The sequence below is a fragment of the Syngnathus typhle genome, linkage group LG10 (genome assembly GCF_033458585.1).
Source record: "Syngnathus typhle isolate RoL2023-S1 ecotype Sweden linkage group LG10, RoL_Styp_1.0, whole genome shotgun sequence".
Lineage (NCBI taxonomy): Eukaryota > Metazoa > Chordata > Actinopteri > Syngnathiformes > Syngnathidae > Syngnathus > Syngnathus typhle.
Window position 1 is genome coordinate 7,164,758 of NC_083747.1, and position 27,768 is coordinate 7,192,525.

Sequence of the window (27,768 nt, forward strand, 5' to 3'; positions counted from 1 at the left end):
ACCTTCACTTCAAGTTCATATTTACTAGTAATTACAACATGAACTGGAAAAGAGCATAAAATAGTTTAAGATCAACAGGACAAACTCAAAGCAGATATGAGGTGACCAAGATAAGCTTAAAGCTAAAGTATAAATTGACTAAAATTACTATAGTTTTTATTTGAACGATGGGCAACTCACCTGAGAGGCTGGGGATTGCATAAGACCATGGACTGAGCAGGGGCATTCTCTTGACCTAAATGATCACAAGTCACGAAACCACAGACTGATAGAGCACAGTGGGGATCTAAGATTTCACTGAGTTAATTAAGTGCATAAGGAAACCTAAAGAATGCAATTTTGTGATATCCTTATATTCATGGATTGGAGTGCTGTAGCACAATTTATGCAATTAACTTTATTGTAGCACTCATCCCATTTGTATGCTAAACATTGTTGTGGAACAAAGACCTTTTTGAAGAAAAATATTAAACCAACACACGCACATATGTAATAAACCCTGCACAAATTCACTCTGCAAATATATTTTTCAATTATCTGGTGTGACAATTTTTTTGTCTATTCACAAAAGAAACTTCACAGAAAAAGTAAAGCAAAAAATGTCCCAAAATATGGAGCAGGCAGATCATTACAATGATCAGGATTCGCTGTAATTCCTTAACAGCAGTAAAATAAGGTAAAATACATAAAGCACACTTTTCTAAAGTGACAGCAATCCACAATGTATTCAGTTTACGTGATTATTGTTCTCATGATTTTTAGATTTATTTGCTCATCCAGGTTTACACCATTCACTGACGAACATTTACTCCAATCGTTCAATTTTGAATTAACTGAGGATATTTCTGGGTTGTGGACATGGGCTGTCAACATGGTGTTGGGGAAAACTTTCTGGGGGCTGCCAAGTAGGTCAAATCCCTATGAAACTCTCCCACGCCAACACTCGGTATTCTCCTTCCCGTAATATAAAAACAAAATGTTTCGTTTGGGTTTAGAATTAACCCAACATGTTTAAAGGTGCTATATGCATGAAATACTTTAACACCCATGGGTTAAGTACTTGTGGCTCTTCCTCACATGGGAGGAAAACAAGCCCTTCACACACTGATGGCACAGTAAAAGGAAAAGCTGGGTTTGCAGTCTCTTGCTTAAGGACACTTAAGCAGGAATGAGGTGGACCTGGTACCAACATCTGAGACGTGCCATCCCAGATTCTGTACACTATATACAGTCAGGTTTGTATGAAATGTACAGAAGTGAGGACATTTTTTTTGTGTTCATTCCTGGCCACATGATCAGCAATCAAAAGTCATGGAGAAAACAATTGTTGGTCCAAAAAAAATGAAAATCGCCAAAAAGTTCATGATATTGTGTTTCAGAGAATGTGCTGTGTTGGACTGCTGTTACGTGAGCCAACAGTAGCAAGTGTATCTTGTAATCTAGTCTGTGACCTCTGTGTTGACCTGGGCACTGATGCTGGCTGGTGTTACATTGAGGTGCATGTCATACTGCTGGTCCAGACCCAGGTAGCTGTCACTCATCAAGTAGACTGTGTAGATACATCTGAAAGTACAAGGCAAACGTTTGAACAGGAGTCATCTACATGACGGCAGATTATGAAAATGCATGACATTCGTAAATGTAGTTAACATTGACTCAAACTTTCAAACATGGGCCCGTATGGTTTTATGGTGCCAACAGATACTAGTTTGCCTCCAAGGACAACATGAGGAGTCTGTTGGTCCGTTCTAAAAATAGCTCGCCAGTAACACTGCGACTTACGACTGTGAAGAATTTAAACAAAAGACAGATGATAATTGCTTGTTTAAACTTAACATGGTAAATTCCTTAATGTAACAAATGTTTTTTTTTTTATATTGAAAAAATAGATTGTGTTCAATGGAAAAAACTGTTGCCTTCACTTAAGCAAATATTTCAAAAAAGGACATTTTAGAGCTTTAATTTTAATTTAGTGATACCTGATATTTTTCTCATGTTTACCCCACCATAAAAATCCGACATTAACCTTTGCATACACGGCAGGAATGTTACTTCAAACATTTCTTGTTCAGTTAATACATACATTATGATGAGAGCTTGAACAATATTTAATTCCTATGGTGACTACTTTGTGTGTTGAAGTTAAAATAACTTAAAAGATAAATCAGCATCACAGACAGCACTTGTTTCTCCAATTTCAGGTCATCAAACTCACATCACAATTTGTGTCCAATTAGAAGTCATCTTCATAAAGGCTTATAATAATTTTATGAGGATAGACCCTTACCTCCCAGTCTTCTCTGGTGTGTAAAAGGCCATAGACACTGTTGTGTGGTTGCGCACGTATCCGATTCGTTTGACTGCCAGCAACGCCTTTTGATCCACTTCCCCAATGACAAGAAACCAGCCCTCATCTTTCACTTTGGGGAATCTTGGAGCCTGAGCCTTATTGTCCTGCTTCCTCTGTTGAAACAAAGACAACTGTGACCATCTCTAGACCCCTTAAGTATAGATAGTAACGTAGAAACGTGCATACGATACAACACGACCAATATTGGGTCCGACAACCCTAAGCCAATGTTCCCAAAGTAGGTTTTTTTTTATGTCTGGGACCATTCTTCTGTTCTAACACCCAAATGCGCCAAAGTTTCATCTGATTTAAGGTTAATTTGAAGAATTTGGAGGCCGGCCTATTTTAATTTTATTTTTTTACATTAAGATGTTCAAGAACAACTCAGGAATCAGCAAAGTTCAAGAGGAACTTCTGGTAAAGTGATGCCTCTGATGACGGTGAAGCAAGGTTTACAACGTCATATAGACTGAGAGGGTACTGACCACGAAAGAAGCCCGCACTCTGAAATCGACACCTTTAAGCTTTACTGAAATTTGCAGCTGCTCACATGGAGAAACCAAATGCCTTCTGGTCAAAGGGTTTTATGGTCAGACAGGACAGAGAATCAAGTATTTTGGCACAAGGACAAGATGTATGTTTAGATGAGTCGAGCTATAAACGTCAGGACGGTGTCTTTGAAGCACTATGGTGGTAATATCATGCTACAGTGGTCCTAGTGCACTGCATATAGATAAATCTTTAAATTACCAGCTAAACAGCTAACATGACTGTTTGTTCCAAATAGATAATTATCCCACATATCAAACAAAATTGATTTGTGAGTGTTGACCATAATTCCACAATCATTAAAAGGCCGATGGGAGGGAATTTCTTATCGCAGCTGATGGTTTGGTTTATTAGAGTGTTATGTTAAAATATCCAATCAGCTATACTGACCCTCTGCTGGCCCTGGTTGATGCGTCTCAGTGACACTTGAAGAACATACTCCTGGTCAGCATGGACATCTAACCAGCTGCTTGGCTCCCTCAGGTTTCCTCCTGCAGCAGGCAGGTGGCGCTCTGTTTGTTGTTGGCTCTCCTCCCACCAGCCCTTGACACTTAACGTGACCTCCAGCACTGGAAGATGACTGAGGAAGGCCCACATCTGACCAAGAGGGGGGGGGGGGGGGGGAGTTATGATTGCAGTGTTGATGTCTGAACTTGGGGTATGAGCACCTTCACATTTTTTTCTCCATTAGTGGCAATAAAAATACCAGTAAACCAAACTGCAACATTTTGTTGACATAAAATACATCGAGAATGACAGCAAAACATAAGCCAGATAATCAAATGTCCAAAACACAAGACAGGCATCAATAATTCCCCAAAATAATCTTTTTGGATGAATAAGAATAAGCTTTTGTGAATACGGGGGCAACAAATACAAATGTGTTTTCATCCATAAACAAATAATGACAACTGTAACATAAAATGTGAGAAAAAACTGCTGTGAATTCTTTCCAGTTGCACGGAATTTATATTCCCAATATTCTACCTGAATATAAAATGTACAGTATACGTAAGGTGACTGATAACTGGAAGTCTGTTATTATGCATTTAAAAATATATATAATTTATAAAAAAGTAATGAAACTGCTAAGAAAAGCAAATCAATTATTGCTATCTAACTAAAACTTGGTTAATTAAAATGAAAACCACTTATGAACATGCCTCCTTCGTGTTTAGACTTAAGTCCAAAGCTCAACACATACAAGAAAGAAAGAGGTACTATATGTATGCGTGTGCGTTTCGGGAGCTCGGGAAGAAAACCTTTCCGATTCACCCGGCAAAGGCTATTTATGTGAGGGATTACTCACTCTGAGCAAACCAGACAGGAACACTGCTGCACATCTAATTATTTAATTAGCGAGGCCACCATACTGTGGGAGGGCAGGGGGCCGATGAGGGGAGTAAAGGTGGGGAAGGATGAAAGCAGGCCCACTGATTGGGTGAAGCGGCAGAGCCTGCTGTTGCGCCTGGTCACTCTCATTACAGCAGCAATTAGCACTTAGATTGGAGCAGTAAACCCTATCAGTGGAGCTGTAATTGAGGATCCTGGAGGTATTTGGGGTCGCAATGGCAAGGCTGCTCATGACATGTAATGGTGGTAATGGTGTGGATGAGTGTGCGAAGACTATAAAATCGCACGCCTGGTGTGATAACTACTGCTGTACTTATGAAAAATGAGGTATTTAACACCCCCTAAAAACACTCAAGGCTTGAAATTCATCAGCTAAAATGTATGGAACTTGCCACACTCACATTTTGGTACTTTGCAGTGCTAGCACACATGGATGGAAACGTAACTCATAGCTTGTTAGACTGTACAAGTGCAACAAGTTACAATTGAATCTGATGAAAAATGTTAAATGTAATTCTGACGGTTAAAGTTCAGCTGCTGTTCAATACGCATTGGGTATGAAATCAAACATCTGATTGTGAACGCACATTTTGAGTGAATATTTTTAATTGATCTTATTGTTGGGCTAAAAATGGATACATTCTAAACTACCTTTGTATTTTATTTTACCTGGGTTACTTGATTTGAAGGGAACGCATGGCCGACCATTGCTGCAAAAATGCTTTCCTTTCCACTGCAGGTAGCAATCAACTCGGGAAGCCCTTCAATTGGTCCCTTGTAGCATTCTACATTTCCTCTCCCCTTCTGGTTTGACCATTTCCTAAAATTTATGAAGCAGAATGTTCAACAGTACTGCACAAATGCATGGTAGTCACAACACCATGGAGCAGTTTTTAAAGACAAAAAGATGAATGGTCTTGACCTCATGAGTATGGTCGGTGCTGAAAGTCATGCTTACCTGAACAAGTACAGGTCCTGCTGCTCCACATGTGGCATGGTCAGTAGAGAAGAATCATGCAGCCAGCGACCTTGCACAATCATCTGGACCAGGTTGCAGACACTTAAAGCTGTAACAAGCCAGCCTTCATTTGCTGCTACATCAAGCAAGGCCTGTGTAGACACAATAGGAAAGGATCTAAAATATACGTATCAAGCTACTATTAACCTTTCTGAGCCTAGGCTAACGTTTTATTAAAAAGAAAAATATATATATATCCACATTTGAGTGTGTCACACGCACACACAACATTTCTTGCAATGTATGCCCAAACCTACATGAAGACAGAGAAACAAATCCTCATATCTTTATTCACTACTCTGGCCAATTCCCCACAAGTATACAGCCAGTGAGTGTAATCCCGGACTCTGCTGGCTTATTACAGTCACACATTGAATCATTCACTAAATCCCCTTTGTAGCCACTCATCAACAGAATGCCGCTATTACCCCCAGATTCTTTGGCTCGACTACTGAGTAAAATATTGGAACTGGTCCAATATGTACAGGAATCAGCCACATTAAGTCCTGGCAGCACATCACCCCCCCCCCCCCCCCCGCTGTTTTCTACCCCATAATATTTCCTTCAACCTTATGTATTAACACATTTACATTAGTTATAGGCGGAAGTGAAAGATGCCTATGAGTGATGAAAAAACAATCGTGCACCTGAAGATGGAAAATGCAGATTTAAGTAAGCAGAGAAGTAGCATCACATTTAATGATCAGGTTATTTGTTTGCCGCTTCCCTGTGAACCCGAACATGCCCGTCTTCGATGGATTGACGACTCACCAAAACACAGTGGTGTTGTATGTTGTGTAGTATGTCATGTTGTAATCGTTCAATCAGAAACCTACAAAAATCCCTCATTTTCTTTTCATTCCCTGCACAATTTTACAAGATGTTTTAAAACAGACTACAGCAAAGTTCTAAATAGATTTTTTTTTTGAAGCATACCCAATAATGCAAAATATATTAAGCTCACCTGGAACCATGATGAGAACAAGTGGTAAAAAAAAATGGATGGACAGATACGCTATACTATGCAGTAGTATCCATCATCTACAGTAGGTCACTCTTTTGGTAATTTGGAGGCTTGGCCCATAAAGTGTTGAGTTTAAGTGCTACGATTGAAATACAATCAACGCTGTTTTATGGGAGCTGAAGTGTACTTGACAGTATGCACGGCTGTTCAAATCACAATTTCAGTGAGCCCTAAATCAAAACGTGTAAAATGTTTAGTGATCTATAATATTAACCTCCTGTCCGACATGACATAAATGATGTATTTACAAGACAAGAGCAATATGATAACTTATGATAACTAAATATTATGTTGTCTGAGGTGAGTTAATTAATGCGTGTTATTGTGGATCTTGTCACACACTACTTTGAATCAGGCAGTCATCATCCATTGTGTGATTCTAACAACTCACCTGACAGATTCGGATAGCGTTGTCCAGAACGGTCTTGGTATCAGTTGCGTAGTCACTGCATGGTAACTGGGCATGGCTGAAGTGAGCCTGAAGCAGTAAGTGGGTTTTAGTATGGGCACTGTCATAGGAGTGGGGGTTGACCTTCAGAGGGAGCTGTTGGGCCAGACTGCTGTTGAGTTGATCTTCATTGTGTCTCACAGGGAGCTCGGCATACTCCTCTGCTTCCTGTATCAAGCAGACATCAAACATGCTGTCATTTTTCAAAAGTTAAGCAACCTCTTTTATTTAGTCCTATTTGGAGAATACCATGACATGACAGGCTCTGTCCTATAATCCGAAAGGCCTGCATTTATGTTTATTAAATCAAGTTGTTGTATATGCTGGGAGTTGACGGGGAATATTTGTTAAAAACTAATTGGGGACATCCAATAGAAAACACAGCAGAAAATACACTTGTCATTTGTCTCCGCTTGCCTTGCACGCCCCATCCCCCACTCCCAGGGCTGTTAATGCACCATCAATTACTGTTTAAAGTCAATGTCTAGAAATCAAGGAGCTGAAAAGGACCGTAGCCAAGTCAAGGCTGGTGGTGTGAGTGATGAAAAAAGGAACAATTGATGAATTATTTATTTTCAGTGTTGTGTCTCTATATGGTGATCTGGGGAAATATAAGGCCATTTAACATTGTTAAGTAAGCAACATAAACAGAAGTAACATTATCTCACTCCCCTTAGAATAAGAAAAATGGGATTGCAGCATTAAAGCAATGATTGCAACAAGAAACTGTGACAGCTGAATCCTTTATAAGATGGTTTTCCACTGAGTAGTAAATGCTTGCGAACATAGTGAATTTTAAGTTTTTGGTAGCGGTTGCAAAGATTTTTGCAGACAGTTTTTTTACAGTTCCGAATGTCTTAATATTCTTTTGGGACCAGAAAGTATTCTGGTAAAATAGAGACAGACCAACAAATATTTCTACAATAGATGTGTGAATACTCACAGTCAGAATCGAAAGAATCTCATGGATGGGAAGTTCAGCCCTCAGTCTTTCTTTAAACAAGCGAATGGTCTGATGCTTCAGGTAGTAATATGACGCAATGCGACCATAAGTCAGAGGCTCAATTGCCCTGTCATCCTTGAGAAACAGACATTTTAAAAGTCAAACAAGCAGAAAATGCACACAATTCAATACGTCAACAGAAGCACGCACCTCTTTTATTTCAATGCAGTAGGAGCACTCCAAGTCCCGTAGGTTCTTTTCTACCAGACTTGAGAGGTATTTGTTAATAGAATCATTGTCGATGTCTTCCAAGCTGTAATAACTGAACACAAACAATGTCATTTGAAGTTAGTTTTGGATATTACTTAAGTTATTCTTATATCCTTCCCTCATCTATGATAGGAAAAAGACTCCGTTAATAAATGGAACCCTTCTCATGTGCGAAGGGTAATTTCACTACTTAAAAAAAAATCTGTATGTGGGCATGAAACAAAAAAACACGACACGTCTGTATACACTTTACAGAAGAAAACAGCCATCTGAAAGGAAAATGACCAGTCATCCCAGAAAATGACTCCCAGATTACACTATCAAACTGTGTCGTAAATAGGTTCCATATTCGGCAGAGCAATTTGAGAATTACCACATGAGGCCTAGCGAAAGTACAGTATAATCAAAGACAATTTTCACTAGGTCATGATTGTGGCAGATACATCAAATAGAACAGAAAATAATACCAGACACTATATTAAAAATACCAAATCTGATCATTTTTTATGATTAAGCAGTTAACCTTGTGCCCCCTTTGAAAACTCTGTGTAAACATAAACCTACATGCATGAACAGACTTGCAATGATCTCATCTTAATACATGAATAGTTCAGTTAGAGTTGGGCAACTGTTGCAAATGATATTTATGTATTACAAACTAACCTGGGGTTCATCACCAATCGCCTGAAAAAGTAAGTCCAGGTGATGTAGTCCATTGCATCTTGTTTGGACGAGACAGTCCCCGCGGCTATCTCTGCATTCAAATGGTCTGACAGCACACTGAGGAGGCTAAGGATACAAAACTCACTTAAGACAGATATAAATGTGTAGAGTATCTGAATCAAATTATCGATCTCAAACTGTTACATAAAGCCTGTGCATTAAATACCCGACATAATGTCTAAACTGAATTTGCTTACAGGCTACAGTAGTACTCCAATTATAATACTGTACCACACCTAGCTATAGATAACATTAACAAGTCTATTTGACATGGAAAAATGAATTAGGTAAAACAATAATTTCAGCCTCTTTTTCTTGAATTGAAGGAAATGCCAAGACTTACAGTTACTATACAATGATTTTTTAAATTTGTGTATGTCAAGAGAATTGTTTTCCACAGTCACCTGGATTCAACAGGAAAAGGCTCATAGAGAAATTTCTTGTAGAAATCTTTTTTGATGTCATGGACAAGAATGACTGCTTTGCCCTGGTCATCAAACTGAGGACGACCTGCTCGCCCCATCATCTGCAGAACATCTGCAGAGACACATCACATGGTGCAGAATGGAAGAGAAATGAATGGTCAGGATGGCCTATTTTTTCTTTTTTTTTCTTCTTGCTTTACATTTCATAAAACAATTGTTGTCTTCCACAAATGGTGTCTACAGTATATTCTTTCTTGTGGCCTACAATTATCCACTTTTTATTCAGAATGACTTAAAAACTTTATAACCTCACAACAACTTTGTACCTGTGATGGGATAGTCCACATAGCGTCTGGTTTTTCCATCAAAGTATTCAGTTCCTTTGACGACCACCAGATGAGCAGGGAAGTTTACTCCCCAAGCAAGTGTGCTTGTGGCAATCAAAACCTGAGAAAACAGACAAGTAAGATCAGTTTACAATTCTTAAATACTGATAACCCAAAAATACTTAGCTCTGCAAGTACAACCTTCTAACCTTCTTCTGTGTCTCATTACAACTAAATACTGTCCCTCAGAGGCTTTCACTGAGCATTTTCTAGCGACTACATTACACTTGATTTTAAAAGTCAAGCCTGGTTAATGTAGCAAGATTGTACCTGGATCTTGCAGTTGACAAACAGCTCCTCCACGGTCTTTCTGTCTCGTTCATGCAGCCCAGCGTGATGCATGCCAATTCCAAATGCCAACGTTAGCTTCAAGTTAGAATCCCGCACTGTGCCAATGATGTCCTCAATCTACATTCAGCCCAAAACAAAGTCACAGAAGGAAGGGATTAAAATTCTATCTTGGTGTCTTTAACTACCCTGAGATGATTGTGGGCGAATTGCAAGTCACTATCAACTTTGCTTTGAAGGTACTTGCACAAAATGAAGAACAGGAATAAAAAGACACTAAATAACAGTGTTAGTAGCTCCACATGATCACAACATTTCCAAAAATCCCTAAAAATTGTAAGAACATTACTAAAACCTGAGATTCAGAACTGTGAACTGACTATTTTGCAATAAGACTGTATATAGAAAAATGTGGAAAAAGTAACTGTGAACTAAAGTAACCATTTTTTTTTTTTTTTAAATTGTGACATGGATACAAACTACCAATCTTCTAATGCATGTGCCTTCCATGTTGCTGCAAATGACCCATGCATTTATGTATGAGCTCTGCTATTAGTGGTGAAATAAATTATCTGCTTCGTGGTAGTCGACAGTACTTCTCTCTCGTCCTGATGCAGCCACTGTTTGGGGTTGTCTTCCGTCGCTAGGTATGCAATGAGGTCCAGTGCTGTCAATCGGGTTTGACGTCGGGATGAGACAAAGATCAGCACTGGTTTGGCTGGAGAGTGACTACGTATCGCTTTGAAGAGAAGTATACAGAGTATGCTGAAGTTGACAATTGGGAAAAAGTAAATCAAAACATCCTTTTTTTGTATTATATAGATATGATTTGAAGTGCAAAAGTAGTTCATTGCTGAAAAGTATGGATAAGAAGAATTCGGCTGCAAAATATCGTGTATGTATGTGCTTCAGTATTCACACAATAGAGTAGTCAGATGTACCTTGGAAGGTGGGTTTGTTCATGGTGGCCATGCGGGGGCAGTAGTGCTGTCCTGGGAAACCGTGAATGTGAACCTCCAGCGGGACAGGACGAACAGAAGGACGGAAGTTAAACAAACCCACCTGTCAAACAAAAGACAAGACGGGTGTGGTGAAAAGCGAAAAGGGAGAAATGCATAAAGTATAATGTGAGCAGCTGGTATTACAAAGCCCCATCTGGTAGTAATGTGAGGTTTCTATCACTGTCATTGAGAAACCAAAGCACAAATTGCTGCTGGGCTGGTGCTATAAAGTCTGAAAGCTTTATGGTGTTGATGGATTCTAATATGTTGTGGTGGTGCGGAACAGCATTGAGTCAGCACTGAAATCGAAGTGTGATTTAGGAAGCTATTAGTATCATGTTTAGAATGTACCAATAAAAAACTGGAGCGTGAGCTACAAATCAGCCCACCCAGTATAGACAGCAAAATGTAAAGGGCAATATCCCCATCTTGTGGCTGGACTGAAAACTCAGCTCTATGCATTGACAAATTAATTAAGTACACTCTGTTAATGAAAGAAAAACCTAAAATAGTCAAATAAATAATTTTGGATTAACATGGCATTACAGTACATCGAGATGGAAATCCGATCTGATGGACACATACATGTGCAGGAAGCAGTGCAACCAAGAGAAATGCTACAAAATTAAGAGAATAAACATTTGACAATTAAATCACGTCATTTGATGGAACATGATTTAGGTCTAGACCAGCAGAGAAGGCCTGTCTGTCCCGATCATTTCACCACTGGTTTCTTACCTGTACAATTCCCAACCAGTCAGCAAGGTCTCGCGCATTAGCCAGCGCCGTGGAAAGACCGACAACCCGAACACTTTTGGAGGTATGCGAGGAGATGAAGTTGGTTCTTGACACAATTACTTCTAAGACTGGACCTCTATCTTCCCCTGTAATTCCACAAAATGGTGTCCTTAGATTTGAATAGTCCACAGTAGGATGAGACTTGAGTTTTAACTAACAACATTTCAGATTCTTTTTTCCCCACAGACAAAACACAAATCAATAAAATGCATGAAATGTGAATTTTATTTTTTTGTCAGCTACTATAACTGAAATCAAGTGTTTAAAAATAGTGATAAGTCCTGGCCCACTATTATTTGTAGATTTATTTTGAGAGCAACTTTTACATTTATATTTGATAAAATTAGTTATTATTAGTCATCATTTTTAACATCCTAAATACGAAGACCTTACATACCGAGCAGGTGGATTTCGTCAATGATCAGGATTGCTACTTTCTGAACGTAGCTTCTGTTTTGCCAGCTTCTGCTTACTCCATCCCACTTCTCTGGTGTGGTGACAATGAGGTCAGCCTGTGCTATAGCTCTCATATCTGGGGTCACATCACCTGTCAGTTCCACCACTCTGCACATAGATGAAGAACACTTTAGAAGAACACCTCATACCTTAGATATAACTTGTACAACTTCAAGTGGCAATGCTCAAGATGTTTACCCCATCCAGCACTAGTCTACTGTAGGCCAAATTCATAAAGGAATATCCAGCACTAGTATACTGTAGGCCCAAATTCATAGTGGAATTTATAAATACATTTGCGTGAATTTCATCTTGACAAACTCACTTCTTCCCCAGTTTCTCTTCCATCCTGATTTTCCAGTCCTCAATTCTCTCTCTGACCAAAGCTTTAAGGGGGGCAATATACACCACCTGAAAGCACAGAAAAATAACTGAATGGGCAAAATATTTAATTTTAGGGTTGCAACTAAAGATTATCATTATTATTATTATTAGTTTATTTCATTTGGAGATATCAAAGCAATGACAATAATTAAAACCTAACAAAATTAAAACCTCCCCCAAAATATTCCGATACATAGATAGACATCTACGTAAATAGAAAAATGGTATATGATGAACGGAAAATGGTATAAACAAAGGCCTTCACAAAAGTGTGACTGCCGGGGAAGAGTTGACATTTCTAACCTTGGCGCTTGGGTACTTGTTGAAGACTCTGAACATGGCAATCTCAGCAGCTATGGTCTTTCCAGAGCCCGTTGGCGCCCCCAACAGCACATTAGTATCAGTGTGATAGAGTGTGTGGAAAATCTGTGTCTGGATGGGGTTGAAATGAGTGAACTTGTACAAGCTTTCATATTCCGGGCATCCCAAAGCTTTCACTGGCAATGGCTGCAGGTCCAACAACTCTGTGAGGTAAATATAACATGGATTGGAAGATATATTCATGGAAAATAAAAAACATTCACACACAATTTCTAAAGAAATCACATTATCTAGTCGTTCTAGTCTGGTATTTTGGTTTTCTGTACGACGGAGTACCTGTGTGTGGAGGGTGTCGCTCAGGCAAGATAAGGTTCTGGAAATTGATGATGCAGATGGCTTCGGCACCAAGCCAACGGTCAGACACTGCCTTGATGTAGTACTGAGAGGGTAGCGGTTCAAAGATGGGAATGGTGAACACAATGTGCTGCGGTTCCCCCGTTACCACCTAAACAGAATAAGGAACACATACACAAATACTCTTAGAAAGACGCAATCATGATGCAAAATTCAAATTTATTTTTGATACAATGGATTCGCAGGACCTTCAAATTATAAAGAAAGGATATTACATGTGGTCAGCTTAATAGCACAATTGCCTAAAAATATAATTGTAATATATTTAGTTGCAATTTACCAAGGACAAATGTTTTACAATACAAACAATAAATGCAAAAAATATGCTGGACTATGAAATTTATATTGATTTTTTTATTGCTTATTTTTTAGTACTGTACTAGTAATAAAAACATGTACTATACTTTATGATGTCATCCAACCAACCTGCTTTTTCTGGAGGAGGAAGTACTCAGAGTGGTAGATGTGATCATTGATTGGGTCCTCCACCCACAACCACCAGGGCTCACCCACTGACCCGTGTACCTGAACCATGAAAGAAAGGAGAGAGATTGGATATTGGCATCATATTTTTTCCACCATTAATGAATTTGACCTCTCACCCAGTGTTTCCCAAACACAAATAAGTGATTTTACACAAGAAATATGTCACAGCACACCACCAAATAATTGTTTCAATTTACTCGAAAACTAATAATAATTGTAAGAAATCATGGCCAAGAGCCACCATACCGACCTGATCATTCCAGCGGAAGTCAGGTGTGACAATGAGACGGACGCGCAGGACAGTTCGTGTGATTGGTTGAACGCTGGCCTCCATTGTGATTGAAGGGATCTGATGAACACACTGTTTCACTGTCAACCCGATGTTTACATGATGCAGCATGTGGCCTGGAAACAACACACCTGGTATTAACACACTATTATATATATATACTATATATATACATACAAATTTAAATGTTTTTTTCTCCATGTTTGATTCATATGTTGACATTATGACAGGGAATGTTTTCGACTAGGGCTCATCAAAACCTAAACACGAACATTTTAAAAGTAAAAATGCATTTTAGCACTAGTGAAAACATGGCAACATAATTGATACTGGATTCATGGAACAAGAATTAAACAGAATACTTATGAGTGGTGGCCCTTGTGTGTCAAATGTCAAGTTCATAAACAGCCCTTTCTTCTTACCAATTTCATCCTTCCGCATATCCTTTAATTTATCAACTGTGAGATTCTTCTCCTCTAATCGAGTCAGAACAACGTGGCTCAAGTTGGAGAACTGACGAAGAGGGTGGGCAAAGCCCCAAAGCCGCTTGTCAATGACTTTGCAGAGTGTGAGCAATCGATAGGTCATGGCCGGCCAACGCTTTCTTAGAGCAATCTCAAACAATGCTCTGACAATTCGAGCAGCATTCTGGAAAGTGTCAAAAGTAGAAGAAAATCAGACAATTCTCATCAATTGCTTTAATAATAGTTTGTTTATTACCTGTGCAACATATGAGAGGTCTGAGATGAGGGAGAAGCTGTCAACATCTCCACGACTTATGTAAGTCTGCAACAGAATGTTAACCTTGCCGTAGCCATTTTCCACTCCACCTGTCGCTGGGAGCTCACAGTAGTTACACAGCATCTGCTCCAGCTCCTCCATCTCTTCTTCACGAACCTGCCAGCATGATTCCCAAACATGAGCACTTTGAACCAAAGCCACATGGCTTTTGAAATATAAGCAAAGTCCAAAACAACATATTTGCAATTGTATAATGAACTATTTAGTTGTTTTGCCAACATTATGATTCCCCTTTGGTTTGTGGTGTGTCTTCCTGAAATGAACTTCTTTCTGAATCATAGACCTGGCAACTTACCTTAAGCTGTTCAAATTCCTCAGCTTTAGACACAATGCTGAGGATGTCAGCTTCTGTTCGCTGAGAGTTGAAAAGTTCATTGAATGTCTTCATGGACAAAGGGGAAAGAAATATAAAAAACAATTTGAATATCCTTGGCTATCACAATTCTTGAGAAATTGTTTCTGGCTGCTTTTCAGCTGTATTTTTCTACCTCTATAGTGTTGTATCTGATGTAGAAGTGGCTGGACGTCCTTCCCAAATCAGTGGAGCCAAAGTAGCCAGTGCGCTCCTCAAAACGGATCATCCTGGCTTTGTCCAACTTTCTGCCTGACTCTTCCACGAGCTCCTTTCTGTACAGCGCTAATGACGGATCCATCTGAAACACAAAATCCTAACCATGAGATACATATTGTACATATGATCTAAAAACACTAGAAAAAAACAATTGTGATTACATCTGGAAAAACGTCTGAAAGTTGGAATTGAGATCACAAACCTGCAAAGCCTTATAGTTGATACCGTATGCAAGTGGATTAGCCCTCATGCGGACATAGAGGTAAGTGTAACTGAGCCACTTCACCGCCTCATCCACATTGGTGACCGTACCCAAAGCAATCTACAACAGCAGGAGTCAAAAGATCACTTTAATCCTCAGTCTCTGTTGAATGTAGTATTATTGAATGACTACACAAAAGCAACAAAGAGTGTTTTTCCAGAAACTGACCTCAGCATTGAGGTTGTCAGCCAGGCTGTCAAGAAATTGACTCTCAATGGGATTCTGCTGGGTGAGCAGAGTCAGGTAATGGCTGAGCTTTTCATGGGTGGTAATGATGGTGCCTTCCCCATACTTGTCAAACTGTGGCCGTCCTGCACGACCAAAGATTTGCATCACGTCTAGTATGCCAAGATCAACCAGGGTACCACGCTTGGCATCATAAATCTGTGTCCCCTGGAACCGCAAGAGACAGGAACACATACAATTAAAATGATTTGAAGAAAGACATACATGAAAATAAGTATTGTCCTCAGTTAACTTGTGAATATGCGTGTGAATGCTCAACATGTGCCCTGCAATTGGCTGGTAAACAGTCTCTCACCCAAGTCACTAAGCTTCAGCTCACATGTGACCCAAGTGACGATTTGTTTGATCGAAAACGGGATAGATAGATTTCAAACAGCAATTTTCAAATGCCAGGTTTTGTGAGTTGCAAGATGTTGGGATGATTTATTTTAAACAGGGGTATGTAGACAGTTTATATACCAACTGTAGGTTAAAAGAGATGCAAGTAAAAGGTAACCTAATGAAATGAAATAAAAAAGTACCTTAATTATAACAGCATGGGCTGGCAGGTTCACTCCCCAAGCCAAGGTGGCAGTACAGACAAGCACCTTGAGGTACCCTCGAGAGAACATATTCTCCATCAAACTGCGGTCAGCCCGCAGCATGCCTGCATGGTGGATCCCAAAACCATCTGGAAACATCTCCTTCATTTGTTTGTTTCTGGAGCGCAGGATCTAAAATTTCAGGGAAAAGAGACTGGTTAAAAAAAAAAAGTCACTCATACACACATGCGCGCACACACGCAGATTGAAATGTATCTATGATTGACAGGTGGATTGTGACCTGGTTGTGCTCAATGGGAGTTCTCATTATAGGGCTTTATCTCATTCGGCGGGCATCTAAATGAAGGTTAAAGCACACCGGGCTACTGCACAGTAAAGACGGGCCATAACATGCCAGGAGTTAAGCTGAGAGTTCGTGTAGAATCAAAGGTATGAACGAGATGTGTATGTAATTTTGCTTTCCAGAAATCTAAAGGTCTAAGTAAATAATTTCTTTCATAGTTTTTAATTTTCAAGTTGTATCTGTGGCAGAACAAATTGATGAGTGGTAATAATATGAGCGGCAAAGGGTATTACGGAAGTACCGAACATACAATTCAGGATTAAACTGAACAACTTAAAGTTGGACATACAAAACAGCTGAGAACATTTTTATTTTTGCACTAAGGCAGTGCTTCTCAATTATTTTCTGTTACGCCCCCCCCTAGCAAGAAGAAAACTATTCGCGCCCCCCCTCCCCACCGTGACTATCCTAACCTGTCTTGTAAGTCGTAAAATGTTGCACTGTCGCAAACGTGACAGAAGTAACAATGAGAGCGCCACTGCCCCCTGCTGTAGTAAACGCGCAATTACACTTTATTCTAGTACTGCCAAAAAAAAAGCCTGTTCCCCAGGGTCACACGCGCCACCCCAGGAATAGCACCGCGCCCCCCAAGGGGGGCGCGCCCCACTATTTGAGAAGCACTGCACTAAGGAAACAATTAGATTCCTCAAGTTCAAACCAGCAATCCAATATATATATAAAAGTTGTTGATGCAGTTACAATAAACAATGCAAACAGCACCTGAGGAAGGAGAAACAGATTCCCAACACACACTAAAGATCATTCAGAGGAAGTTGTAACCAGAATGATGACCAATAATGGTGTTTGTCACAGGTTAGTAAAGTTTGTGCTTCAGCGACTGCAATCTATTACAACAGCCTGGGGTGGTATACAAAAGTATTAGTATGGCAGTGTTGTAGCGTTTGTTTGTTGATTTTCCATCATGATTTGACTTTCTTTCCTCATCTGGGTCATTCCGTAAGAGGGAAGGAAGGCAATTGAAATGCTGCAGCAGAGGCTTTGCTTTGATGTGTCTGTGTGTTACAAACTTGATTCGAGGCCCTAATCTGAGGTGAGTCAGCACTGATGTCTGCTGTGCCATAGCTACATCTGAGATGGCAGTGACCTAAGCTCCTCATCAGATCCCATTAGGTTCTGCCACTTGCTGATGCTGCTGCTGCAAAGCTCACTCTGCCCACAGATAACTAGCTGCCAACTCTGTTCATTGTTGATCTTGCTTGCGAACGTGCAGAGAATCTCAGCGTACCTTGGAGGTTTATTTACCAGTTGAAAAGGAAAACTACAGAATTATTTTTAAATTGAAATAAAAGCAGTTTGAAGATTTGTGATTTCTTCAATTGCATCGGAGGAAACTTGTTTAAAAAATTGGCCTCAGTATGAGGTTAAAAACTTGCTGTTTTATGACAGGTAAGGAGCCTTTTAACATGTCTGTAACGTGATTATGAATTATAATTTATTTTAACCATACATCCAACAACTAGATGCAAATGTACTATTCTGCACTGCAAAACTATTCTATCATTATTTTTGCAGTGGGTGGGATTCTAATTTGAATATTATTTTATCCATACCAACAGAATCATTCATTTTTCTTAGCGCCGTGGCTCATTGCTGTTGATCAATGTACCACGACGCTGTTTTGAGCATGGTGACAGGTTGTCATAAATCTGACACGAAGCGTGGACAGGTGTTGGACTAGTTTCTTAAAAATAGCAGCAAATGAAAGCAAGTGCATATTAATGAGGTGTGTGTGTGTTGCTGATGTGAAATCCCTGGGGGCTCCATAATCAGATGCAGTCTGTCTTCATTGGAAACAAAGTTAAGCTGAGCATTTGAATAATATGCAGGGTCTTTGATAATACAGACCTCCCTCACAAGGAAAGACGATGTATCTCAAATGATATATGACATAATGAAGGTCCTTTGCCTTTGTCATTACTTATTTTTTACTATTTTTTGTGCATACTGCTTTGAAGGCATTCACAATGTACAGTATCTCCTTGGAAGCTTGAAACCTCTCTTCTATTCGAGACTTCAAAATTGCGACAGGGTTACAAAACAGTTATGTATTGTAAATACCCTGTTGGGCCACTAGATGTCTCTTAAACTCTACAGTAATCTTGGGTTTCTTAATCACTATGGACTGCAAGGTAAACAAAGAAGGGCCAATTTGAGAAGGCAGAAGCTTGATTAGCAACACAGGCAAAAAGTCAAGCAGGCTCATGCAGACAGCAATTCTGGATCGGATCATGGTATCTACCTAAATTATTTCAATGTACTAACAAGAGGACAACAGTAAGCACAGCAAAATGCAAATAACAGAAAATAAAAATATAATATAAAATCAAGAGAAATATTAAATTGCGCTGTATCACAATTCTATGGTCATTAAATTTTAATTGGCTTAAAAAAAACGACTTTTATTTTTTTATTAATTTGGCAAATATATGCAACTGCAAATGCATCCATCCAATACTAAAGTTCACCAAACATTTTATTCAACAGTAATTGCTTTTTGAAGTTGTGGTAAAAGATGCACACTCCCATGATAAAACCAATTAAATAACATTGGAAGAGAAAAAATAGAAAAGTTGTTTTGACTTCTGTCTTTTAAGCAAGATAAATAAACATTCATTTAGATGGCTTGCCTTAGAGGTGCTTTAATTCTCTGCATATGCATATTAGGGATTAGCACACCTATAAATATTAATGCAGGGCAATTTTCAGAGAGCAAATAAGCGGTACATTATCTCTGTGTGGGCTTTAAGTGGAATCACCTTGATGCCCCTTGCTTCACAAGCGCATGCTCGACCGACAAATGCTCAAAGTAAAATTAATGGAGTGGATAATACTTATTGCGCTGAGCTTGGGTTGAGGAAATGTAAACTCGGTGCATTCTACGAGCAGATATTTCAGGCACCGATGAGACAATTGCTTTTGAAAATCTGCTTCAAAGACTAATCAGGCGACATGGCACCATTTTTAGTCGCCCGGCATAATCTCCTGTCTCTATTTCCAGTTTTGGAAAGCAAGAAAAGTGATCTGATTTGTATACATATCCCTTTTAAATAGAGAGGAGATTAGAGACACATCAATCATGGCTCAGCCCGAGGGAATGAAGGAAAAGGGTTACTAAATTTATCACACTGGCTTCTGCTGCAAGTGATTTAAATATGGGAATTTCAGCTCGGTTGACCGTCCTCTGCGGGAGAATAGAGCTCCACCTCGGTGTACTCTTACAGTGCTATAACTATTAATTACCCTTCCTTTCTCCATTGCATGCACACATGGACACACACAAACATTGGCAGATGCACATCCACACTCACAATTTCGGTATAGCTACAACAGACACAGATTATACTGTATGTAATGCTGATTTGCTTTGTACCTGTTTTTCACATTGGCCGTAGTCTGGACCGTGGTCTGGTTGAAAGATACACGATTCTCCATGATTCTTAGCCATTTCGATTAGCGCCATGGCTGTCCTCACTGTGGCGTTACGAGCATGGACGAACACCATTACCTGAAGCGATATATTAGATTATCATTTTATCATTCTTCTTCTTATTGTTATCATCATCATCATCATTCTAATCATCATTACACATATCAAACTGTAAGTCAATATATGCATCATAAATGAAAAGGGTGGAGAAATTACCTGATGACCAGCCTTGACTTGTTCTACAACTTTGTTATAGCAAACCTCCTCCATGTCATGCATTTGCTGGAGCTAGGCAGAATAGAAAATGTGTTAATTTAATTCACCAAGTCATGTCATGTTTTTATTCATATAAAATTATTATACTGTTTGAGGAGTCAAAAGACACTGCACGTTATTTCACAGCAAAATCTGGTGTCAATTGCAAATCATGGATTCTTGTAATATACAACAGCTCACAAACTACCTCACAACTCAGCCACTATTTAGAATGATATCCTCTCAAGGGATAATGCAAGAGAAATGCAACTTGGATGTAACGTGCTTTGGAGTAGTCACTTTATTGCTTGTCCAGCAATATAAATTTACTATCCACTGAAAATTACTCAACCTAGCCATTATTGTCAAAACAACTGGCACACTGGTACAACTATATACCTCATGTTAAGTATACATGTCATTCATCTAAGCAAAGTCACCTAACCTGGTCACCACGTTCATGTATTTTACTAAGGTTGATGAAAAAAAGGTTTGCGGACGAGATTTATAATCTGTGATGGTCGCGATTGCCTTCCACAGAGTGTGATCGGTGTTCTTTTACCTTGTTAGTAGATTTGATGCCAACAAAGGTCTGTCCAAGCGGCACCGGTCTGAAACGACTATCGAAGAAGAAGAGGCCAATATATGGGTTGACGTGCAAGAAGGTGGCCACATCTAGATAGTTGGGAAGAGTGGCTGATAATCCCAGAATCCTAATCATACTCTGGGTGGACTCCACCTGATAGGCAAAAATAAATAAATACATAATTCTATAGAGTTTCCATGGTCAATGAGCAATGCAGTAAACAAACTGCTTGATAAACTTGTTTACAAAATAAGATCATTTTCAGATGACAATGCAGGATTCTAAAACATTTCAGGGAAAACTGATTAGTGATATCCTCCTATACCTGTCTGATGGTCCGGGCCACAAGGCTTTCCAGCACTGGTCCTCGATCTTCATGAAGAAGGTGAACTTCATCCAAGATTAAGAGACGTACGATTTGGGAGAGAGCAATGTCTCCAACACTCTTTCTTGTCACCACATCCCACTTTTCTGGGGTGGTCACTAACATCTGGAGACACAAAAGAAAAGATCTTCCATGACAGATATTCATTTACAAATAAAATATCAATTGTTTGTTGACGATGATCAATCTTTTATAATTGCTGTTGTAAATTACGCCTAATGACTAGAGCTCGATTCTGCTCGATCGTCCAAATTACTAAGTGGTGAGACAACATCTGAAAAACAAACCATTTTGACATTTTCAAGTCAGTTTATTTGTCAAAAACCAAATTACAAAAAGATGGCTTTCGAAGAAGGGTGTGTGGACATTTTATAACCTTGTGGAATTCAATTGACTTCATCAAGTCTCCTAAATGACTTCATTCTAAGGACATCACTCCAAATAAAGTACTCGAGGAAAGGAATATAAATCTTACAAATGGTAGCAGGAAGGGACCCAGAGAAGATTCATTTATTTTTGATAATCTCACATTTATTTTTGATAAATGGTATTCTGAGTCATTAACCAGTAACATATCATGTCCAAAGTTTGTAAGCCTCCAAGCATGATAGGCTATCTTGAAATTATACTTAAAATTGTTCTAGTTCAAGAGGTGACGAAATATCACTGTGGCTCAAACAGGACCATACATTATTAAGAGTGCAAAATACACACTGTTTAGGATATATTGGAATTTGCAGATGTTTTTGTCAAAGAACGAAACCACTCCATGGTCCATGGGAACATACTGTATATGTGTTTTTACCGTTTACGTAGTGTGTACCTGTGTTCGTAGAATCTCCCCTTTGGTTAGCTGCATGTCACCAGTGAGTTCTTTGACAGTGATGCCCAGTGGCTCCAATCGTTTGCTGAAGTAGTTTGTCATCTCAGCTGCCAAAGCTTTCATTGGAGCAACATACACTATCTGGAGATACAAAAATAAGTCGACTGTGTGACAGATTAAATGAGAAACGTAGGCGCCAAAGTAGGGTAAATTGAACAGTGGATAACTGAAGATGAAGGAAGGGGTAGAGAGTGATAAGGGCTAATGGACAGGAAAGAGGAGCTTGTAAAATGCTGGTGATAAACTTCCATAGAAAAATTGAAGAAAAAAAAAAAACAGTTACTGAAATAAAGTACAGTTGTGAAGTTTGTCTTTTTGTAGGTGAACCAATGTGTGAACACTACTGAGAACAAAGTCTCTATGTGTCTGAATTATTTAGTCCATGCTCAGTTTGACACCATGGATTAAAAAGACACACACTGGTACCTTTTGAGTGGGCTGCCGTATTTCAACAAATCGTTGTCTATAGGAAGTGTGTCATACTTCATGGTTAAGAAATAGCCGTGCGCATGAAATGTGCTTATAATTGCTTTTTGATCCAGTTGTGAAGCGCACACTGTTTGTGCAGAAGATATTTTGGTGCTGGTCAGATCTTAGCAGGGGTATTCTAGTTTGCAGCATAGAGCATGAGGTATCACCGTCACTATATTAGCACTGGGCACATTATAATAACCTAAATAACACCAAAACTCTTTCATGATCTGACACTATTTTCCAATATTACAACAAAGGTTCTGTTTGTTTTACCATTTTGCTCACAGTTTTGAGCCCTGCTTATAATCCTACTGTACCTTGAATTCATCTTTTTTGATGACACCACCAGGTTGTATGTGTTGCCGAATCTCGTGAAGGACAGTCAGCATTGCAATGTTGGTCTTGCCAGCACCAGTTGGGGCGCAGATTAGAAGGTTTTCGTTCGTGTTGTAGGCTGTCTCAAACACCAATGATTGGATCCTGTTAAGACGCTTCATTCCTTTGAATACTAGTTGTCCAATCTGTATTAAATGGTGTGCGTGCACACACATACACACACAGAGATGATAAAAATGTGAGACAAAAACTAATGCAGCATTTTTGTACAAATGATTAAGATTAAAACCAAAATAGCGGTCAAAAACAACATGACAAGAACACAGAGACTCTCAAATGAATAACACCCGAAGAAAGTGAATGGACAAAGTCAAACTACAATGCACACCATGTTATCTTACCTCATCCAGTTCAGAGATGTATATGGGTTTCTCTTCAAAACCAATAGGCATTGGTTCATTGGGTGGAATTTCCACCTCCTCATACATTTTAGTATTATCTCTCCGGATTCTCTCAGGAAGCAGCATCTGTTTACAAACAACATAAGAAGAGAGTGAAATAAATGATAGGATTTTGTATTAATATGTCCCAATATGTTCCTTATTGTTTATTAGGCTACAATGATCATAAACAGCTATTGCATTGTATATCATACAGCGCAAGTTGTCATTTGGTGAGGCTGCACAGTGTACAGTATATTTTCATGAAAAAAAATATATTTGATATCAATACTGCAACCAATATAAAGGAATCACAAAGTTTGAAAAATACTTCAATTCTGTCGCCGTCTATTTGATGGCGCACTAATACTAATTGTGACACAATGTGGATATTTTGATCAACCATCTTAACATACATAAAAACATTTTTATCACAGAAATTCTATTAAAAAACGTAGCTCCTTTGTTTGTAAACAACTTTGTGAACAGGGGCATTGGTGGACATAAGAATTAATTATTTATTCATTTTTTTGATTTATTCATTCATTTTTTCATTTAATTAATTAATATAATCCCTCTGAATCGCAGTGTGTTACATGCAGGTCTGGAATGAATACCAAACTGTACTTTGCTGTACAATAAAATGTTCCGAAAATATTAATAAAAGGGCTTACCCTGGCTCCTCCAATAAAGGCAGGTGCCTTTGTGGCCTCCGCATAGCTGTCATAGACATTTGGGTATTTAATGCGTTCATACACTCTTTCTCTAGTAAGTACAGGTTCCTGACGAGCAGTCAGCAGAGCGTGCTCCCTGTGTGAAAGATATTTAATTATTACGTACAAATGTAAAAAAAAAGAAAAGAGTTAAGCAGTTTCTTAATGAACTGGCTTATCGGGGTGAGGAGCAAAGAATATCACGACAACAACTGCAGTTCTTTTCTAAAAATGCTGTAGCTTGTCAGATATAACAAGACCTCATGTAGAGTAAAGGACAAAGAAAAGAGGAACGAAAGGAAACCAACAAAAAAACAAGAGATCAGATATACCGCTGGGCTCTCATCTCTTTTGGGTCAAAGTTCACGAGAGCGTCTGAGCCTTCCACATCATCAGATCCTTTTCCCTTCTTCCTCTCTTTTTTCTCCTCCCTGCGGAATATCTTCATCAACTGTCTTTCCTGTTCGGATTGAATGGTCACCTGACAGCCGAAGGTGGGCCTTGTAACTTCATCACTGACTTTACGGAGAGAATCTGGAAGGGAGGGAAATAATAAGGTTACAAGGTTTGCTTTCAAATGATGTCAGTCCGTTTAAAGGCAGGATAAATATATATTGTAAATGTGACACACCACAGAGAAGAGTATTATTCACAACACTGCCAAATTTGAATGATTATAAAAATGCATTGGGCAAAATGAAGTTTTACAATCATCAACTGTTGTTTCCACTCTCAAACACAGAATGAAGTGAAAACATGCCTGAATCAGCTTTCAAGTGTCAATCAAAAACTAGTGATGGACCAAATATCAGCCAAGCTGATCAGCGGTGAATGGTCACATAAAAAATAATGCTGGATTGGAAATCAAGAATTTAAAGTAAAAAAAAATCTAAATGATTAATAAGTAGAAACAAATGATCATGCAAGGCACAAGCGGCATAGAAGGTGTTAAAGTTCCCTGTCGCAGTCTATCTGTTTGAAGCTCAACAACTCAATAAGAGTCAGATTTACTCCTGAAAACAGATGATGTGATGATTGCATTGCAGCCTGTGCTGATTGAAATGAATGATTTCGACTTGATCTTATCTAGAGATTCAACCTGCTGTTTCTATCTTGCTGCTACCCGGATTCTAACACGAGTGTCCCACACACATTTGCTCCATTATTTTTTGTGTATTCCCCCTTCCTCAATTTGTTGGATACTATACTATTAATGATAACTCCATCCATCCATCCATCCATCCATCCATCCATCCATCCATCCATCCATCCATCCATCCATCCATCCATCCATCCACATCACAAAACGTGGAAGAAAATATGTGATTAACCTGACTGTGGCTGGGAAAGTGGTGGGATGTTCAGCAGGGTGTCAACAATAACGATTCTCTGCTGCAGAAGTGTGGAGATCATTTCAAGACCTTCTGGGCCAAGTAACTCAAATAACTAGACAGAAGAGGAAAGAAAGGGACAAATGAGTTGCCGTAGGCTAAAAATTCAAACAGACATTCATGCTAACTACAGCAAGAATACACAAATGCACCTATCTAGACGGGTGTTTCACAAAAGCAAAAGCGTGGGTCACCAAAATCGAAATTGGTATCGACCGACAGCACTCATTGATGATCAGAATCAGCAGCATAGAACCGTGATCAGATACAGATACAAATCATTATTAATAAATAAATGCATTCTGCTTTGTGGTGCTAAGAAACAAACAACCCTAACTCTAAGTGACCCAAATATAAAGATATTTCCTTCTATTTTAAATGGGATTTTCGACAAAACACTTACCTCATTCTGCAGCTCATCATTGGTTTTGTGGGAGGCAAGCATCTCAAATAGAGACGTGCACAGATCCTCTAGGCTAGATGATATAACATTTCCTTGACTCAAATATTTATCCACTTCTGACCGGAGGATAGTTTCATTCGCCAAAGATCTTTCTGTGGGGTGTATCTCTCCCTCGTTGACAACATTCATCCTACTTTGTTGATTGTTTAGGAAGTTGGTAAAGTCCAAGCTCATGCTCAGATCTTTAACGCCAAAGCAGGGCAGTTCTTCCAGCGGTTCCAGCATAAAGCACTCCTGGGAGAAGGCAACATTGTGTCCAAAAGAAGACCCTTGTTGAGGTTTGCGTTTGGAGCAATACGACTGGATAAATTCCTCAATTCTAGAATCTCTAAGTAAATCCACCAGCCGCGCCACACAAGAAAAAGAAACTTCTGCAGCAGAAGATGGAAAAGGGCCAAACATCTGCTTAATGCCCCGAGTCTCCTCTGTGCCCACATGGTCTTTGTTGTGGAATGTCTCAAGCAGAAAGACAGCAGCATGTTCAATTGCCTCTTGACCATTTTCGTTCCCCACTGTAAATCAGACAAAAAATAAGGAATGACAGCACACAAAATATTGCTCCAATTTCTATTCTGACTCACATTTCCTGGTATTTCTGCTTCCTGAAAGAAGGTTTTAGGGATGTGGTAACATGATTACAACTTTTTTTTTTCTCCATTCTAACTAATTCATCACAATTACCAGAGCCTCAATTTACAAGTTCATCACTTGGTAGATTTTTTTTTTTTACTTTATGTTATGAGAGGTGTTTGTCCAAATGTACTTCAGACAGACACTCCACCACTTGAATGAAGTCCAAATCCACTTAGCATTTTTCAACAAGTAGTTATTTTGTTTACGTGTGTGCAGACAATAGACTGTTACCTATCTGTTTGGCTGCAGCAAGAAGGTTCTTTAATTCCTGATGGACAGCTTGTCGCTTCATTTTATCCTGATGATCAGTGCAGAAGTGGAAAATCTTCTCCCACGTCAGCCCTTCTTTTGCAAATAGCTCCTGTCTCTTCAAACGTTTGGTCTAAATAAAACACCAATCAATAAATTAATATAATAAGTTTAATACGATCATGTAATTTCTAGATGCATGTTACAGCCATGACAATCATTATTATGGTATACCCAACAGTCTATTCGCTCAATGAGCTATATAGGCTTTAAGAGAATAGGTTTCAATTTACAACTTACCTTGAGATCGCAGAGTTTCTCATTAAAATCCTCCTTCCTGGTGACATTAGAAAAGGAGCGTAGAGCTCCTGTCAGCCGCGGAGGAGACATCCTTTGCACACCTTTTCCAAATGCCGCCGCACAATATCACTGCTAGACAAAATTAAGATGCAAAAAGCAAAACGTAAATCATTTTAATAGTGACGATCCACCAAAACAACGAATGTGTATTTGTCAGGTGTGTGTCACTAGTCCGAAAAACTTTGACACAAGCTAATGTTAGCATGAGTCCGATGTGTCATTTCTTCGTTTGTACTAGTTAAAGCCATGTTAGATGCGTTTAGCGTTCATAGCCATGTCATGATAAAAAAGTAGGACAGCAGATCGAAAACTCACATTTTCGTATACGTTACGTGATCACAACTCTCGTCTGCCAGGAACAAGCACTGACCCGGCAGGCATGTGTAAACAAAAGTTCCACCGCAAGATGCATTGTGGGTGAGGTAGTTTTTCACGAGATCGACTTGTAATAGGAGCGAATG

The 27,768-nt window shown here is 39.1% G+C and overlaps 1 protein-coding gene across 2 annotated transcripts; it reads right to left on the reverse strand.

Moving 5' to 3' along the window:
• Positions 1-377: 377 nt before the first annotated feature.
• On the reverse strand, positions 378-27,720 carry ascc3 (activating signal cointegrator 1 complex subunit 3). 2 transcript variants are annotated; one of them, XM_061289157.1, is made up of 42 exons: positions 27,623-27,720; positions 27,248-27,376; positions 26,930-27,080; positions 26,006-26,577; positions 25,543-25,657; positions 24,544-24,745; positions 24,173-24,308; positions 23,460-23,585; positions 23,040-23,243; positions 22,189-22,329; positions 21,306-21,470; positions 20,957-21,133; positions 20,356-20,427; positions 20,083-20,217; positions 16,328-16,519; positions 15,729-15,953; positions 15,501-15,620; positions 15,216-15,380; positions 15,023-15,109; positions 14,647-14,823; positions 14,349-14,574; positions 13,888-14,042; positions 13,578-13,676; positions 13,074-13,242; positions 12,720-12,940; positions 12,358-12,443; positions 11,974-12,140; positions 11,517-11,662; positions 10,719-10,839; positions 10,374-10,516; positions 9,760-9,897; positions 9,430-9,550; positions 9,083-9,215; positions 8,619-8,744; positions 7,896-8,007; positions 7,686-7,820; positions 6,686-6,910; positions 5,211-5,362; positions 4,922-5,072; positions 3,290-3,496; positions 2,288-2,463; positions 378-1,563 (listed from the first exon to the last, which is right to left on the reverse strand). In XM_061289157.1, the coding sequence occupies exons 2-42, from the start codon at positions 27,335-27,337 to the stop codon at positions 1,440-1,442; spliced, it is 6,585 nt and encodes a 2,194-aa protein (XP_061145141.1). In that variant the 5' UTR covers positions 27,338-27,376; positions 27,623-27,720; the 3' UTR covers positions 378-1,439. The 2 variants fall into 2 exon arrangements, with proteins under 2 accessions (XP_061145141.1, XP_061145142.1); XM_061289158.1 differs by having other exon boundaries at positions 27,248-27,379; positions 27,623-27,713.
• Positions 27,721-27,768: the final 48 nt, after the last annotated feature.

Coding starts and splice junctions, on each gene's coding strand:
- ascc3 (XM_061289157.1), bottom strand. CDS start 27,337: ATGTCTCCTCCGCGGCTGACAGGAGCTCTACGCTCCTTTTCTAATGTC. Junction 23,244..23,459: donor ACATCTCTGAACTGGATGAG/GTAAGATAACAT, acceptor CATTTAATACAG/ATTGGACAACTAGTATTCAA. Junction 10,517..10,718: donor GAACAAACCCACCTTCCAAG/GTACATCTGACT, acceptor TTCTCTTCAAAG/CGATACGTAGTCACTCTCCA.